General features: G+C 59.1%; 1 protein-coding gene across 6 annotated transcripts in view; it reads left to right on the top strand.

Moving 5' to 3' along the window:
- Positions 1–11,276, top strand: part of SLC12A7 (solute carrier family 12 member 7) — an 80,364-nt gene extending 69,088 nt beyond the window's left edge. For 4 of the 6 annotated variants that reach the window (XM_008161821.3, XM_054715242.1, XM_054715244.1 and 1 more), the window contains 9 exons: positions 491–659; positions 2,754–2,949; positions 3,270–3,439; positions 3,661–3,792; positions 4,534–4,641; positions 5,004–5,182; positions 5,812–5,826; positions 8,802–8,935; positions 9,833–11,276. In XM_008161821.3, coding sequence (XP_008160043.3) covers positions 491–659; positions 2,754–2,949; positions 3,270–3,439; positions 3,661–3,792; positions 4,534–4,641; positions 5,004–5,182; positions 5,812–5,826; positions 8,802–8,935; positions 9,833–9,924 — 1,195 coding nt within the window. In that variant the 3' untranslated portion in view covers positions 9,925–11,276. The remainder of the gene's footprint in view (positions 1–490; positions 660–2,753; positions 2,950–3,269; positions 3,440–3,660; positions 3,793–4,533; positions 4,642–5,003; positions 5,183–5,811; positions 5,827–8,801; positions 8,936–9,832) is intronic. The other 2 variants (XM_054715243.1, XM_008161819.3) reach the window with 1 other exon arrangement.
- The last annotated feature ends 4,376 nt before the right edge of the window (positions 11,277–15,652 follow it).

The following is a 15,652-nucleotide window of genomic DNA, read 5'->3' as shown; positions in this document are numbered from 1 at the left end:
CGTGTCTCAGAGGCTTCGAGTGCCTTCCCTCCATCCATGGGGTTGAGGGGGAGGGCTGTGATCAGCCTGTGTCTGATCAGACATCTGGAGGGCCTGGGCTGTGTGGGCGTGGGGAGTGGGTGAGCTTTCCTGGGGGCTCCTGCGCGATGGAGGACTTCAGCGTGCAACAGCTGTGCCCTCTTCTCGCTTCTGGGAAGGGGGTGGGGGAGGGAATTTAATCTGTACTGAAAGGCCTTGGTCTCGCCTCCTGCACTTACCTGAGGTGTTAACAGGCAGGACAGGAGGTGCCCACTGGGGTTTTCAGCAGGAGCCCCAGGCGGTATTTGACTACTCACCTGTCCCACCTGTTCACCTGTCCCACCTGTTCACCTGTCCCATCTGTTCCACCTATCTCGTCTGTGCACCTGTTTCACTTGTCCTACCTGTCTCAACATGTCTACCGGTGAGTGTGTGGTGATGAGTTGCCACGGTAACTGCTGTCCCTACACAGGCCCCAGGTGCTGGTGATGTTGAACCTGGACTCTGAACAGTGTGTGAAGCACCCCCGCCTGCTGTCCTTCACCACGCAGCTCAAGGCTGGCAAGGGCCTCACCATCGTGGGCTCTGTGCTGGAGGGGACCTACCTGGACAAGCACGCGGAGGCCCAGCAGGCCGAGGAGGTGGGTGGGCACAGGCTTGGACTGGAAGACGGATGTGGGACCAGAGTGGCCTGTGCAGGGGGGCGGGGAGGGTGCGGGCAGGCCATGTCTGCCTGGGCTGAGGTGAAGGTCTCCCATCTCCGATGCCCCAGGCACAGTGTTGTGTGTTTTGCTATCACTGGTCTCAAAAAAGACAGTGGTCTTTGAAACACGCAGGACTGAAACCTGCTTAAGAAATGCCCCCCAACATGCACTGCTCTGAGACCTTAAAGCAGGGGTCCTCAAACTTTTTAAACAGGGGGCCAGTTCACTGTCCCTCAGACCGTTGGAGGGCCGGACTGTAGTTTAAAAAAAAACTATGAACAATGCACACTGCACATATCTTATTTTGAAGTAAAAAAACAAAACGGCAAAAACACCCGCATGTGGCCCGCGGGCCATAGTTTGAGGACGCCTGCCTTAAAGAGACAGCCAGTATAGGTGACACTCAGGAGGTTGCACACCCCGGTGCCCAGGACCGTTTAGCTCAAACCTTGGAAAGGTCCTGATGTTCACGTTTCTTTAGAGCCCTTGTGATGGCCCAGCTTCAATCCATGTCCTTCCTTGTTGGAGGGTTTGCCTGCTCAGCGGCTCTGAGGTCTCAGCAAAGCCAGAGGGAGGCAGTGACTCTAGCCCTTTGTATGAACGTCCTGCCTACAGTGGCTGTAACTCATCACACCTGAGGGGCTGACAGCACAGGTTTATCCTCCCTCTCTTGGGGCCGGAAGTCCAAAATTAAGGTGTTGCAGGGTCGCACGCCCTCCCAAAACTTCGAGGAGGACCCTTCCTGCCGCCTTCAGCCACTGGAGGCTTCAGGTGTCCCTGGGCTTGTGGCCACGTTCCTCACACTTCTGTTCCTGCCTTTGCTGCTGTGCCTTCTCTGTGCCTCTTGTCGTTTCTCTTCTGTCTCTTATAACGGCCCTTGTCACTGGATTCAAGGCCACCTGGGTGATGCAGGATGATCTCTTCATCTTAGGATTCTTACCTGCAAAGACCCTTTTTCCACTTCAGTCCACATTCACAGGTTATCAGGATTAGGATTCAGGCATATCTTTTGGGGGGCCACCATCAATCCACTATAGTCTGTCCTCTGAACCCCAAAATGCTCATCTGTCTTATGTGCAGAATACGTGCATCTTACCCCAACACCTTCCCCATCCTCCGCTCATTATCAGTTCAGCCCAGAATCCCATCTGGCTCTCAGAGGTCCCGAATCTCATCTCCCCATCATTTTCATTGAGTATTGGTGCACCTCTGGGTATAGTTCATCCTGAGCTAAATTCCTCTGTCCACAGACCTCTGAGACTTAAGAAAACAAGTGACCTGTGTTCCACAGTGCAGTGTGGGGCAGACCTGGGAGAGACATTGCCATTTTAGGAGGCAGACACGTGAGGAGTTTGAAATCCAGCGGGCGTTCCCATTGGTCTCAGGGCCGGGAGTGTGTCTCTGTGGCTCGTGGCTCTGCCTAAAGCAAGCCTGAGCCTGGCCTCTGTGGGCTGCTCAGCGTGGCCAGGGAGAAGCCCATCGTCCGCCTTGGCATTGCTTTAATGGAAGACATGCTGTTGGTCACTGTGTTGGGCCTCCTCTGGTATCGAGCTGGCTGGTCAGATGCCTGGGGACCGAGCAGACAGAAACGGCACACGGCGGGGCACCTGGTGTGCACCTCGTATTTCATCCCGAGCCTGTGAAGTACCACATTTTTGCTTAGAAGAGTTGTTAGCTTTGACGTGGTCTAGTGAAGTTTTCAACAAACCAGGTGTTTAACCCCGGGCTCACCGTGTTCCAGTGAAATAGTGGGCCGTTTTGTGAGACATGGGTCATGCTGAAAGAACCACCTCAGGTTGTATGCCCAGCACTGACCATCCCTCCACTCTTCCGCACACGCGTGGCCGCAGGCACACACAGGCAGGTGGTCCCCCAGAGCATCTGCCGGGTCCTGAATTTGGTGCCACAGGCACCACCCACGCAGTGATGTTGGTGTGGGGTCCGCCCAGGCTGCCCTGGCCCCTTGTGGTGTGGGCTGGTGCCCGGTCTGCTCCATGGGCACTGTGGCACTGACTCCTGGCCTCTCCCCAGAACATCCGGTCCCTGATGGGCATCGAGAAGACCAAAGGCTTCTGCCAGCTGGTTGTGTCCTCCAACCTGCGGGACGGCATGTCCCACCTGATCCAGTCGGCTGGCCTGGGGGGCATGAAGCACAACACGGTGCTCATGGCCTGGCCCGAGTCCTGGAAGGAGGAGGACAACCCTTTCTCCTGGAAGAACTTTGTTGGTGGGTAACGTCTCCCACAGGCTGTGGGTGTCGGGGTGGGGCCCCAGGCTGTGCTGTTTCACTTGAAAACATTTGAAAAGCGAATGGCCCTTTGAGCCGCCCTCTCCCTTTCTCCCAACTGTGCCCCCCAGTTTGGCCATCCCTGGGGAGGTACCTGGCTTGGCCGCCCACACCCCTGTGCCGGCTGCCTTTGGAGCCCGCCCCAGGTGGGGGCTTCGTGGGGACCCTGTGGCCGCCTCCTGCGCTGGCTGTGCCCAGCGAGTCCATGGCGTGTGCAGTGCTGCCGAGGCCCTGCTGACCCGCGTGCTGCGTCTCCACAGACACCGTTCGCGACACCACGGCAGCGCAGCAGGCCCTGCTGGTGGCCAAAAACGTGGACCTGTTCCCGCAAAACCAGGAACGCTTCAGCGATGGGCACATCGACGTGTGGTGGATCGTACACGACGGGGGCCTGCTCATGCTGCTGCCCTTCCTGCTGAGGCAGCACAAGGTGGGAGCGGGGGTCACATGGGGTGGGTCACAGGTGGGGGGTCAGGGGTCACAGGTGGGGGGTCAGGGGCCATTCATTGGTGGGGAGGGGGTCACACTGTGGGAGAGTGCCGCCGGGGCGGGGTCACATGAGGTGGGGAGACTGGGTGGCCTGCGTCCCCCGAGGTGGGCAGGGGGCCAACGGGTCAGAAGCTGCCCTCAGTGCAGACGTCCGTCCCCCAGGTGTGGCGGAAGTGCCGGATGCGCATCTTCACGGTGGCGCAGGTGGACGACAACAGCATCCAGATGAAGAAGGACCTGCAGACGTTCCTGTACCACCTGCGGATCAGCGCAGAGGTGGAGGTGGTGGAGATGGTGAGGCCTGGGCTCGGGGGCAGGGCTGCTGGCCGTGCTGTTTTGTTCACGTTCCCCCAGGCCCTTTTCTGTCTCGGGACCCCACGCTGCACGCCCTCCTCTGGGACGTGACAGTTTCTCCCTTTTTTCCTTTGTGACCGAGGCAGTTGGAGGGACCCGGGTGCTTTGTAAACTGCCCCCCAGGTTAGGTTTGCCTGATGTTTTCCCCGTGGGTGGGCTGGGTTTGGTTTGTGAGAGGCAGACTCCCAGAGGTGGCTGCCCTCTCTCGTTTGTCCTGTAAGGGGAATGTGACATTTGACCTATCCCAGGTGATGAAGACGGAGAATTGTGAGGGCTGTTCACACACTCAGGCACTTACACAGTCTCACACTCTTCCGCTCACATGCTCACATTCACCAGCATACATGTCCATGCACACACACACACATACACTCACACTTGTGCACATGCTCACCCACAGATGTGCTTACACACACTCACATGCTGATTCACATATATGCTCACACGCTCACTCGCACATGTACACCCACACACACATGCTTACCCACACACGGGATCACGCTTACATGCACTCACACGTGCACACATGCTCACCCCTACTGGGGCTGGAAGCTCTGAGCCGCAGAGGGAGGGGCCGGGCCCCTACTGTTCAGTACCTGCTCCACCTGAAGCGGTGATCTGTGGTGAGAGCGTCGCGTTCTGTACACACTGAGTTTACTTCTGTGTCCCGGGGCGTTCTAGGTTGAGAACGATATCTCCGCCTTCACCTATGAGAAGACGCTGGTCATGGAGCAGAGGAGCCAGATGCTGAAGCAGATGCAGCTGTCCAAGACGGAGCGGGAGCGGGAGGTGTGTGTGGGCCCGGGTGTCACGTGGGTGTGGGTGCAGGACCCACTGTTCCTCCAGACCCCCGGGCTGTGGGGCCCAGGGTCTTTGCGGTCACTTCGAGCCAGCTTTCAGAGCTGGGGCAGGAGGAGACGGTGAAGGAGGAGAGGGAAGTGATGAATTTGGTCTGGAAGCCCAGGAGGAGGGTGGGAGTGGGGGCAGCACTAGGACCCCAGCTGGGAGGCCGTCCGGGGGTCCCCGGTTTCAGTTGGGCACGAGCCTTGGTTCCGTGGGCCCGCGGCTTCTCCCTTCCATGCTCACCTCTTCCCCGGGACGTTGGAGACCTGCTGTGGTGAGCCCTGCTGCTGCCCCTGCCCTCCCGCCAGGCTCAGCTAATTCACGACCGGAACACGGCATCCCATTCTGTGGTGGCCGCCAGGACCCGAGCCCCTCCCACACCCGACAAAGTGCAGATGACCTGGACGAAGGAGAAGCTGATCGCCGAGAAGTTGAAGAACAAAGATGCCAACATGTCCGGGTTCAAAGACCTCTTCAGCCTGAAGCCGTGAGTGGCAACCTGGGGGCCCGGGTGGCAGGTCCCAACTCCCTGTGTTGCCTGTGACAGGGCAGCGGGCACACAGCTGCAGGCTGGCAGGCCTGGAGGGCATGGAACCAGCCCAGGGGCCACAGTGTCCTCTCGGGGCCGGGCCCGGGCAGTGAGTCAGTCACGGAGCCACTGACTGTGTTCTTGGTGAGTCTTACAGCAGCTAGAAGTGAGGGCTCCTGGACGGATCAGAACTCCAGGTTGGACCTGCTGATGATGCGGGTGCCTGTCAGAGTCCCCCTGCCTTGGCTCCCGCCTGTGGCGTTGAGCTGAGAACCGCCAGGGCTGGCAGAGGTGCCCGTGGACACGGGGTGGCTGGGCCCCAGGAACGGGTCTGGTTGCGTCGTAGTCACACAGCCCCTGGGTCCCAGGATAGGAGAGCAGAGCAGCGCCTCCCTGGGGGCATTAGCGGAGGGCTAGACCCCAGAGCCCAGGCGGTTGGGAAGGGCCGGACGCTCTCTAGGACCCTCGCAGAGAAGACCAAGGTAGGCCAGGAAAGGGCAGCCTGGGATGAGTCCTCAGTTGTTTAAAAGTGCGTATCGTGATCACTGCTGAAGTAACATGTTCTCTCTGTTTTCTCTTCCATGTAGAGAATGGGGAAACCTGTAAGTCACTCACCCGGTTTAGGGTACCTGTTAGCCTGCTTGCTTCGCATGCCTGACCCACGTACCCCTAGTAACCCGTGTGTGCGTGGCTGTGTGTGTGTGCGTGTCCGTGTGCAGGCGGAGCTTGCTCACCGCTGCTGTAGCTTTCCGTTATTTCCTGTCTGATTGCTCTTCTCCATTCAGAGCGGCTCACGGCACATTCCTGAGATTCATTCTCTAAATTCCACGGAAGCACAGAGATCTGGGCCGGTGGGTCCTGAGCCAGCTCCGAGCGGAAGCATGTGTCTTGGTAGCTGTTAGTTGATTCATCCACATCCCTGGATCAAGGCGCTCAGATCCCAACCTCAGTTCTGCGGGGACAGGATTTCCTGTGCCCCCACATCAGACGGCTTTTCACCCTGTGGGAGGGAAGCTGCTGTCCTGTAACGTCTGTGTGAAAAGGGATGTGGATGAATTCTCTGTACGGTCAGGGCGGGACTTAGTCCCACGGACAGGGGGCTGGGGCCAGGCTGGCCAGGGGGGAGGGAGGGCCCCCTGAAGCTGCTGTTGGTCCATCTGTCCGTCCCTCTTTCTCGGTTGTGTCCCCCCTTTCCTGGCTGCCCCAGGAACTGTTGGGCTGTTCTCTCCGGCGGTGGCCCAGTCCAAGGCAGTGTCCACGGCGGAACTCTGGGGCCTTGGTGGCTCCACTTCCTTTCTTGACCCCTAAACCCGAGTGAATTGGGTAACAGTGTTGGTCCATTGAGGGCACAAACCTAGACATATCAGGGAAACTGCTCAGGATGTACATGGGACTACTTTCTGCAAATTTAAAATCCCACCCCCCCAAAGTCTGTAAGTTAAAAAACAACAACAGTAACATGGAGACGCAGGTAGGGTTTCTCCCTAAAGCACTGTGGAACCATGGGCCTGCTGAGATCCCTGTGCGGCACCCGTGGGCTCAGGACAGGCTCCATGCACCCGAACCCCCAACCCCTGCCTGGAGCAGGGCTGAGTAGACCCCCAGGCATGGAGACTCAGAAGAGAATGAACCAGGAAGAGGCTGCGTCATGGGCAGAACTAAGCCTGTGGGTGTCCATTCCTCCAGGGCCGCACTCCTGCCTGGCCCTCCTCATGGTTAGGCTGCGAGAAGCTTCGGGAGGTGGGAGGTCAGCCCACCCTGACGTGCACGCCTTACCGAGTGTCCCCAGGGCACATGCACTTGGGGGTGGTTTGCTGGCTCACTGGGGTGTGCAGTGCGTGTTTTTTCTGCATTTCCTCAGTCCTCGCCATGGTGTCACCAGGGACCAGAATCGCCATTTGACTGAACCCCGCCCCGCCTCACCCCCACCCCCCCCCCCCCCCCTTCACCGCGGACTTAATTCCCAGCCTCTGAAACCCTGTTTCGAAAGCTCTTCTCCCTCTGGCAGAGTCGGTGTCTCTCTGATACCTTTCTGACTTTGTGGACTCCGAAGACTCTTAGCTTCTGGGGACGTGAGGGCCACCCTGTCCCTGTTTGGGCCTTTGACCTGCAGCAGGGTCACTTTGTTCTGGAGCCACGGGTCCTTCCAGACCCAAACCTCTGATTTTAAGATTATATGTGCTTTCAAACTCCTAGCCCCAAGAGACCCTTTAATACCTCACACATGCATTTCTAGAATTGCTGCCCTCCCCAGGCACACTGGTAATTGTGGTCTCTCCGGGCACCTAATTCATGGTTGTTGTGATGAGAGGTCCCGGTTGTGCCTCGGACAGAGACCCGATCTCTAATTTTATCAGACGGAATTGGAGGGAGAAAATAAAGGGCCTGTGTGTCCCTGTTTTCCTGCTGGTAATAATTGGTGGTTATAATCAGGTTTATTGCGTTGAAGGGTTGAGTTGATCAAAGAGTACGGCCTGGGCCTTTGTCCTGCAGGCCTTTTCCCGACCCCTCGTGTGCGGCCTCTGTCTGTCTGTCTGCCTGCCGCCGTCCCTCTCGTGTCCCGGGCACAGTGACCTTGTAGAAGGGCTGCAGCCAGACTGGATGTCCTGAGGCTGGCCACGGATCCCCCGTGTGTGACCCCACAATCGTCCAGCACAGGAACATGCAAATGCTTTGAGGTGGGCGGGCTCTGAAGACAGCTGCTCCTGAGTGCCCATTGGAGCAATCCCCTAGAGAGGGGACCCGCGGCCACCTGGCTGGGGACCCGTGGGGGCCTGTGGGGCCTGAGTGCCTGGCAAGCCGGAGGGTGTGGGTCTGCAGTCTCCCTTAGATGTGTGGAGTGTGGAGAACTGGGTAGTGAGTGAGGCCCCGAGACACAGGGTCGTGGAGCGTTGGAAGCTCTTGTCCTTCGGACAGAGCCGAGAGCAGCAGCGGCCGGGAGGACCAAGAGCAGGTTGGACCTCACAGCGGCCGCATCCTTGGCCAGGATCTTGGGCGCTGGCACTGGACTTCAGACTGTAGTGGGGGTGGGAGCCAGGTGCGGGGGCCTGGCTTCTTCCCCTCTACCTCTGGGCTCCTCGCACCCCAGCCTGTGTCAGGATGCGCGAGAGGTTGGCGTGTGCATTGGGTTTAGCGAACTCACCTCAGGGTCGTGTTTAAAGGAAGGTTTGGCTGCCACGCCAGGGATTCCAACTACAGTTCAGAGCCCCTGGATGTGCGAGCGCCTTTCTGCGCCCAGACAGCACGCTCCCCCCGAAGCATTTGTTTCCTCCTGTGTGGACAACCGCTTGTGAACTAGACGCTCGCCAGCTTTAGTGAGTCTCAGTCTGAAGTGTCGGGAGGCCAAAGCCTTCTGGTTGCTGAATAAATCCCCCTCCCTGCCCTCTCTCCCCAAAAGCGTTCTCCGCCCATGGAATCGCCGCCCATGGAGCCTCAGGGCTGTGAGTCGGTTTGAACCGGATTTGTTTCCCCTTGGCCCTTTCTAACACGAGCCAAGTGGGGCAGATGGGGGTTCAGACCTGGCCTGGTGCCCAGCGTCGTGGGCGGGGGGTGCAGAGTGACTGCTTCCCTTTTGCAGGAACCAGTCCAACGTCAGGAGGATGCACACGGCTGTGAAGCTCAACGGTGTCGTCCTGAACAAGTCCCAGGATGCCCAGCTGGTCCTGCTGAACATGCCGGGGCCCCCCAAGAACCGGCAGGGGGATGAGAACTGTATCCTTTCCCGGACGCCATCTTGGGGCAGGGGGCAGGTGGGGTGGGCTCTGGGCTCCGAGCCCCCGCCTGGCAGGCTCCCGTCCTGGTGTTGCCCTGAGGCCTGTCGGGCGCCTGTGTGTTACTCCATCCCTGGGACGGACCAGGCCTGGGCGACGGGTTCACAGGCTCTGCCCAGGCTCAGCGCTGAGCCCTCTTGGCACCTTGCTGCCCCTTAAACACCTTTCTATCCATTGAGCCCTGTGTCCCCACAACGGCCCCCTGACCCCACATAGTTGATCAGGGTGTGCCAGCCACAGAGTGGGAGGTTGTGACCTTAGAGGTCACACGTCAGCCCTGCCCCAAACTGGTCTGTTAGCCTGTAGATGCATGTCAGCTGCCACAGGCTGCAGGCTGCCTCGGGGTGTGGCCTGGGACCATGCTCCCCGCCCTCCCCTGGGGGTACAGGGGAAGAGGTGAGCAGGAGGAGTCAGCAGCCGGTCTCCCAGGTTCAAGCTTCTCACTGACCAGTTAGGGATTTATGTCCCGGTGACCAGCATGTCCCGGTCTCTCTGGGTGTCTTGGTGGACAGCGGACACGTCTCTCAGGCACATCCCTCCTGGTGGGTCTGCACCCAGAGCCCCCGGGGAGGGTGGGGTCTCCTCTCGGTTCCCCATTAGACCATCTGCGTCCATGGAGGCCTCTTGTTGGGTGGGGTCAGCGCCGCCGGCTGCATTCCTGGGACCCCTGCCTGCCTGGGTCGCTTTCCCACCCCACCCCTAGCTTTCCCCGACTCTGCCCTCACCCTCTTTCTCAGACCGGATCCTAACGACACAGGACCCTGAGTAAGTCACTCTTCTCACGCCTTAGGCTACCTGTCCCCGGGATCCGCTATGGCCTTAACTCCGTCCACCCCAGACATGGAGTTCCTCGAGGTCCTGACCGAGGGCCTGAACAGGGTCCTCCTGGTCCGGGGCAGTGGCCGGGAGGTGATCACCATCTACTCCTAACGCCCGGCTGCTCTGGAAGCTCGCTGGGCAGGCACAGGGCTTGTGTCCAGCACAGACCACAGCCTGACCTGCCAGCGTGGCTTCCTACAGAAGTTTCTAGAATACCAGCGGGCTCTCCTGTGCCAGCTGAGAGCCAGCGCATGACTGAGGAGGTTTCCTCGAGGCCGAGGGGAGACGAGATGCCCGCGGTGCTCCGGGTGCCCCTGAGGGAGGCCCCGAGCGCCTGGGACCCGGCGCCCCTCCGGTGAGGGCCACGCACCGAGCCCCTGGATTCTAGAATCCATTCTCCTGGCCATCCCGCCCGGGCTGGGGCTGCGTCACATTTCAGTTCTTCCCCATCCCGGACACTCAAAAGAAGCCACACTCGGTCTGAAGTCGACCCTGGGGCCATTAGGGTCCGTGTATGAAGGCGAAAGGTCAGCCTGTGGCTAAGGGCTCGGTACAGGTTCTCCGTCAGCCCCCATCGGTCTGTGCTGTTGGATGTCCTCGTTCCGGCCGCCCACGCCCACATCCCCGGCTCTGCTGGGGGCCTTGGTCAGGTGCCCGTCTCGTTGGGGACCTGTGGTAAGGGAACATGAGGTGGGTGGTCCAGCTGGGCTCGTGCTCCAGGAACCTCTGAGGGAGAGCACCCCCGTGGAGCCCTCCGAGCCCAGGCGTGCGCTGCTGGGAGCTTCAGCCTCTCGGAAGCACGGTGGGCCCGGCTCGGTGGGCACCTTTCTGAGACATGGAAACGGTAAAAGCCCCGTGTTCACACCTTCAGAGCCGTGGGCACACCACACGGTTCAGCGTCTGACACACTTGCTCCTGTGGCCTCCGTGTCCCCCCTCAGGCTCCGGGGAGGGGTGCCTGCCGAGGCTGTGGCGTCCTGGGCGGGAAGGGCACATGCACTGAGTTGTCCGGCTGCGGCCTGGTCCCTCCACCGCACGGAGGGGTGGCGGCAGCTGTGTTTAGGGCACTGACGCGGTACCTTTTAGCGATCCGTGGGCTTTGCACTTTACCTTGTGGTCTTTCTGCTTGCGGTCGTGAACACGTGCACTGTAGATGCTGCGGTAATCTGTGCCTCACTCTCTGTGTGGCTTATTTATTTCGTTAAACACCTGGGCATTTCAATGCTGCGTGGTCCCTAAAGAGGTGGTCCCTATGAAAGGCCCGAAGGACCACGTCCTTGGCTCTCTCAGGCTTCCATGGGGTCCCAAGAGAATGGACCTGGGCCTGGATTTCACGTCGGGGCAAAGACTAAGCGTGCATTTCTAGATGGTTCTGAGGAGCCATCGGGCAGCCTAGAGGGCCAGCATTGCCATCCGAGTGGCCACTGGCCAGAATGTGTGCCAAGTAGCTGCAGCCGGGTGGGGGTGGGGTTCAGACTTGGACTGTCCTGGTTCAGCATCGAGTTAAGCGAAACCGTCTCACTCACAGATGCCTGGTGAGGGGTCACATGTCCGCCCCACCCGCCTGTCCTCGTCTGTGAGCACCACCCCGCCTCCCCACACTGAGCTTTGTGTAACTAACCGCAGCCATTCAAGTGGATTTTGTTTTCCTTTTACAGGCTCCTTGTCTTTGTATGGTTTTTGTTAGTAGAAGAATAAAATCTATGTTGAAGAATCTCGTGTGTCTCATTCGGCGTAAAAATTAGTTAATTGCAGAAGATGCCCCCACGCCTCCCTTCCCTTGGAGGAGTTTGCTGAAACTCCTATCAGGATAGAATCAGCAAATAACACCTGTGACTAGAGGAGCCCCTTATTCTAACACAGGATCGCAGCCAGACCACGTCACACCCACAGGATGGAGGGGAGCCAAAGGGACAGGAAGACTGCCGGGGGGTGTGAAGGTGTGGCTGCGGAGAAACCGTTGAAGCTCCTAAAATTGTTCCAACAGTCACTGTGACCCAGCAGTCCCGCTCCTGAGTGTACAGCCCGGAGGGGTGTGTGCCCACAGACACTTGTGCACACTGCTCCCTCCAGCCAAGATGTGGGAACAGCCCACCTACCCATCCGTTGACAAGTGACTAAACAAAACGTCAGCATATTCACTGGAATCTAATTCCGTTGTTAAAAGGAATGGGGCCCTGACGTGTGCTACCCCATGGATGAGCTGCGTGATAGCCAGCCGCAGGTCACGGATGATTCCACTTACATGAACTGCTGGATAGTGGAATCCAGGGAGAATGTGGGTTGGTGGTGAGGTAACGGGCTGGGGGAGGGGAAAGTGGCAGTGGGCATGGGGTTCTCTGTGGGGTGAAGGTGTTCTGAAGTCTCACGGTGAAGTGTGCACCGTCCGAATGTGAACACGATGCCATGTAGTGAACAGGCGTGTGGAAGCTGTTAACCGTGTCTCCTGGGGGCCGTGGGAAGGGTGGACACAGGACTGCTGAGGAGGGACCTAGAGTGCCCAGCTGTCCTTTGGTCTCTGCTAGGGACGTTCACATCCATGACCTGGAGCACAGGGGGCAGGAGTGAGGGTGTCACGGGGGAGTTGAAGGACCAGGCCCCCAGGGTGCTGTCAGACTCGTGGGAAGACATGGTAGGGCCCTAGGGTCCCGACTCGGCCACACAGCCGTGGGCACCCACGCAGTGGGTTCTGCGGGGAAGCTAGTGTGGGCATCATCTGTGCAGCACAGAGTCCTCCGGGCCTCAGCGTGGCACCTTCGCCACTGGACAGCCCTGGAAAGGGGTGCAGATGCACGAGACACCGGAGCCCAGATGTGCGAAAGGCAAACTCCAACTGCCGAGATATGTGTGTCGGCCACAGCTCAGTGCCTGTGAGTGCCCCTGAGCCCGAGGCAGCACTCGGCCTCTCCTGCCGCTCCACTGCACTCTCCCCGAGGGCAGGCACCTCCTCCTTGCTGGGTAGGCTGCCAGCACCTGCAACCAGGTGCTGCCAGCTGTGCCTGTCGCCCTCCGAGGGGACCCCTCCACCCCGGGGGCTGCTTTCCTCGAGGCAGCCCAGCCTGGGCCGTGGACCTGGTGCGGCTGGTCTCTGGGCCCCACGTAATGCCACCCGCCCCTCCCTCCCACACGCAGGCTCCTGGGGCCCGGCCAGCACTGCCCGTCCACTCTGGCCTCCGGCCTCCCTGGCCCGGCATTGCTGGGGCCTCTCCGGTACAACTTCCCCCGAAGCTCTGTTTTGCCAGGATCAGAGTCAAGCGCTCAGGAGACAAGAGGGTGGCTGTGGCTTGTCTGTTTCTTGGTTGTTTTTTTGAGGTTGTCCCGCGTGAGAGGCGGATGAAGGTGCAGGAGTCGGGAGCACGAGGTCTCTGGACAGCGCTCACATCTGCCCCATAAGCATGACTGCTGTGGAGAAGGGGGCCGGACAGAGACAACCGCCCACCGGATTGCAGTGCCCTTAGCTCTGACACGCCCCTGGAAGCATCGTCTTTGTGTTGTCGGTCCAAAAATTAAGTTAATATGTGGGAATGTCTGCGCGAGCTTTTATTCATATGCCAGGCACTGTTGTTTTTTCTTTTTTTTAAAAAACGTTTTTACTGATTTCAGAGAGGGAAGGAGAGGGGGAGAGAAATAGAAACACCAATGATGAGAAAGAATCATCGATCAGCTGCCTCCTGCATGCCCCCCACTGGGGATCGAGTCCACAATCCGGGCATGTACCTTGACCAGGAATCGAACCGTGACCTCCTGGTTCGTAGGTCGGTCGATGCTACACGGGCGGGCAGCCAGGCGCTGTTTTCATCTCTTCACTGTGGATGTCTCAATCGTGAGGAGGCAAGGTGTGTGCCCCCTGCCCGCCAGAGGTCGCTACTGCCCGCGGGAGCTGGTGGGATGGATCGCGCAGGCGTGGTCATTCCAGTCTGGACAATGATACGCTTCTCTGCAGCTCAGACTCACTGGCAGCAACACGCTCGGCTTCCGGTGTGTTTGCTGGCGTTCACTGCACACACGAATGGTTCTTAAAACCAGGGTCTGGGGTCAGAGGCTGGAGTTCAGGCCCACCCGACTTCCCTGCCAGCTGGTGAGCAGATCACCTGCCCCGGGGCTGTGGCGGGGCCGCAGGGGCTGCTGAGATTAACTAAATACGGTCCCTGAATGTGGGACCACGTGCAGGAGCTCTGCACCCTGGGGAGCGGACCCAGGTTGGGAGGACAGGCGTGTCTGTAAAAACCCTGCTGCCCGTGGTGTGGGTGTCACTGTGCAGATTCAAGCGTGTGAATGGAGTGTAGGCGTCTCGCCAGGAGAGGGCGCTCCGCCCTGGGCAGCCGGCACCAGCCGGGGTCTGAGGATCTGAAACACATGGAAAACTGAGATTCGAGGGCTCTGGCCTCGAAAGATCCTGAGAACTCCTCAGTTCTCCCTATACACATGGCCTCGACTCATGGACAGACATTAGTTACTCGGAAATCCCGAGGGGCTTTACAATGGCCATGATCAGGAACGTGATGGCGAAAGGGAGGAGACGGTGGCAAATGACACGTCGGCTCCTCTAGAGTCTCAGCACAGAGAGCCCAGCGTCTCCATGGACGGCGCGGTCCTCCCAGCCCCAGACAGTGGCCTGCAGGAGGGGCTTAGGTTTTGGGGGGTTTTGTTTGCTTGTTTGTTTTTTAGAGCAGTGAAGTAGGGGGGAACATTACCCATACATCTGGAGTTGTGCATTAATTTCCCTTCCGCAAACGTCTGTATAGACAGAGACAGACACGCTGTCCGTGCAGCATGAGCCCCCATAGGCTGGTGCAGGTGGACTGACTGTATCTATTAAAAAAGCTCACTTTGAAACAGGGAATGACATATTACAAAATGCACATATTTTTATTATGCCTGTGGGGGGAGGGAACGCAATTACAAGTCAATCACCAATTAGCTTGATTCTTGGACACAGTTCCACGAAGAATGCAAATTCACCTGCACAGACTCTCAAAGTACCAGAAAGTCACCTGCTCGTCTCAGATGGAGGCCGGGGCAGCAGTGTCCTGCCACAGGGGGACGCTGCCAGCCAAGGTCCTACGGCCCTCGGACACGGTCACCGCCCCTTTCCCTCACCCTCCCAGCGGAAGCACCACATTTTCCCACAGGTGGGCATCGTGGAGGCCTGATGAGCACTACGATGGTTTCCCTGAGCCCAGAGAACAAGCGTCCTGCCTCCAACCTGCGCGGGTGTTCCAGGTGGAACCTACCACCTGCCCCGGCCCTGCTGTCCACTGAGCGATGCTGGTGCCAGCCCCCCCTGGACCTCCTCTCTGCTCTCATGGCCTCCCCTCCAGAATTCCGTGACCGCTGTGAGGAGCGCCTCCACCCGCCTTGTGGCCGCCCGTCTTCTGTGTGATCTGAGGCAGAACTCCCCACCGCACACGCACACGCGGCGCACGGAGGAACAACTGCTCCCCAAAACCGCCTCCTTTGGGCTGCAGAACGAGTAATCACACGAGGGCCGCCGCACTACGTTCACTCCCGGCTACGGGACAGCAAGGCCCCGCCACCCTGCACGTCTCGGTCCAAGGCCCCCAGCGCATGAGGCACCAAGAGACAAACACGGAAGTCAGCTGAGCAGAGTCCCTTCTGCGCCACGAGGGCTCATTCTGGGATCATAAATGAAAGATACAATGTACTTTTCTATGCGTACATATGGTTTTATGGGTTACACAGAATCACTTCGTAACTGGGAAGCGTCAGTGGCACCGAACGTGCCCATCCCAACACGCCATCCGTCAGGGGCGCGGAGGAAAGGCGAGGAGAGGAAGCGCGAAGGGCCTGCTCCCCGAGTGTCCACTGGGGCCACCGCA

The sequence above is a fragment of the Eptesicus fuscus genome, chromosome 4 (assembly GCF_027574615.1).
Source record: "Eptesicus fuscus isolate TK198812 chromosome 4, DD_ASM_mEF_20220401, whole genome shotgun sequence".
NCBI lineage: Eukaryota > Metazoa > Chordata > Mammalia > Chiroptera > Vespertilionidae > Eptesicus > Eptesicus fuscus.
Note: the sequence above shows the minus strand (reverse complement) of the source record. Positions and strands in the feature narration are given on the sequence as shown.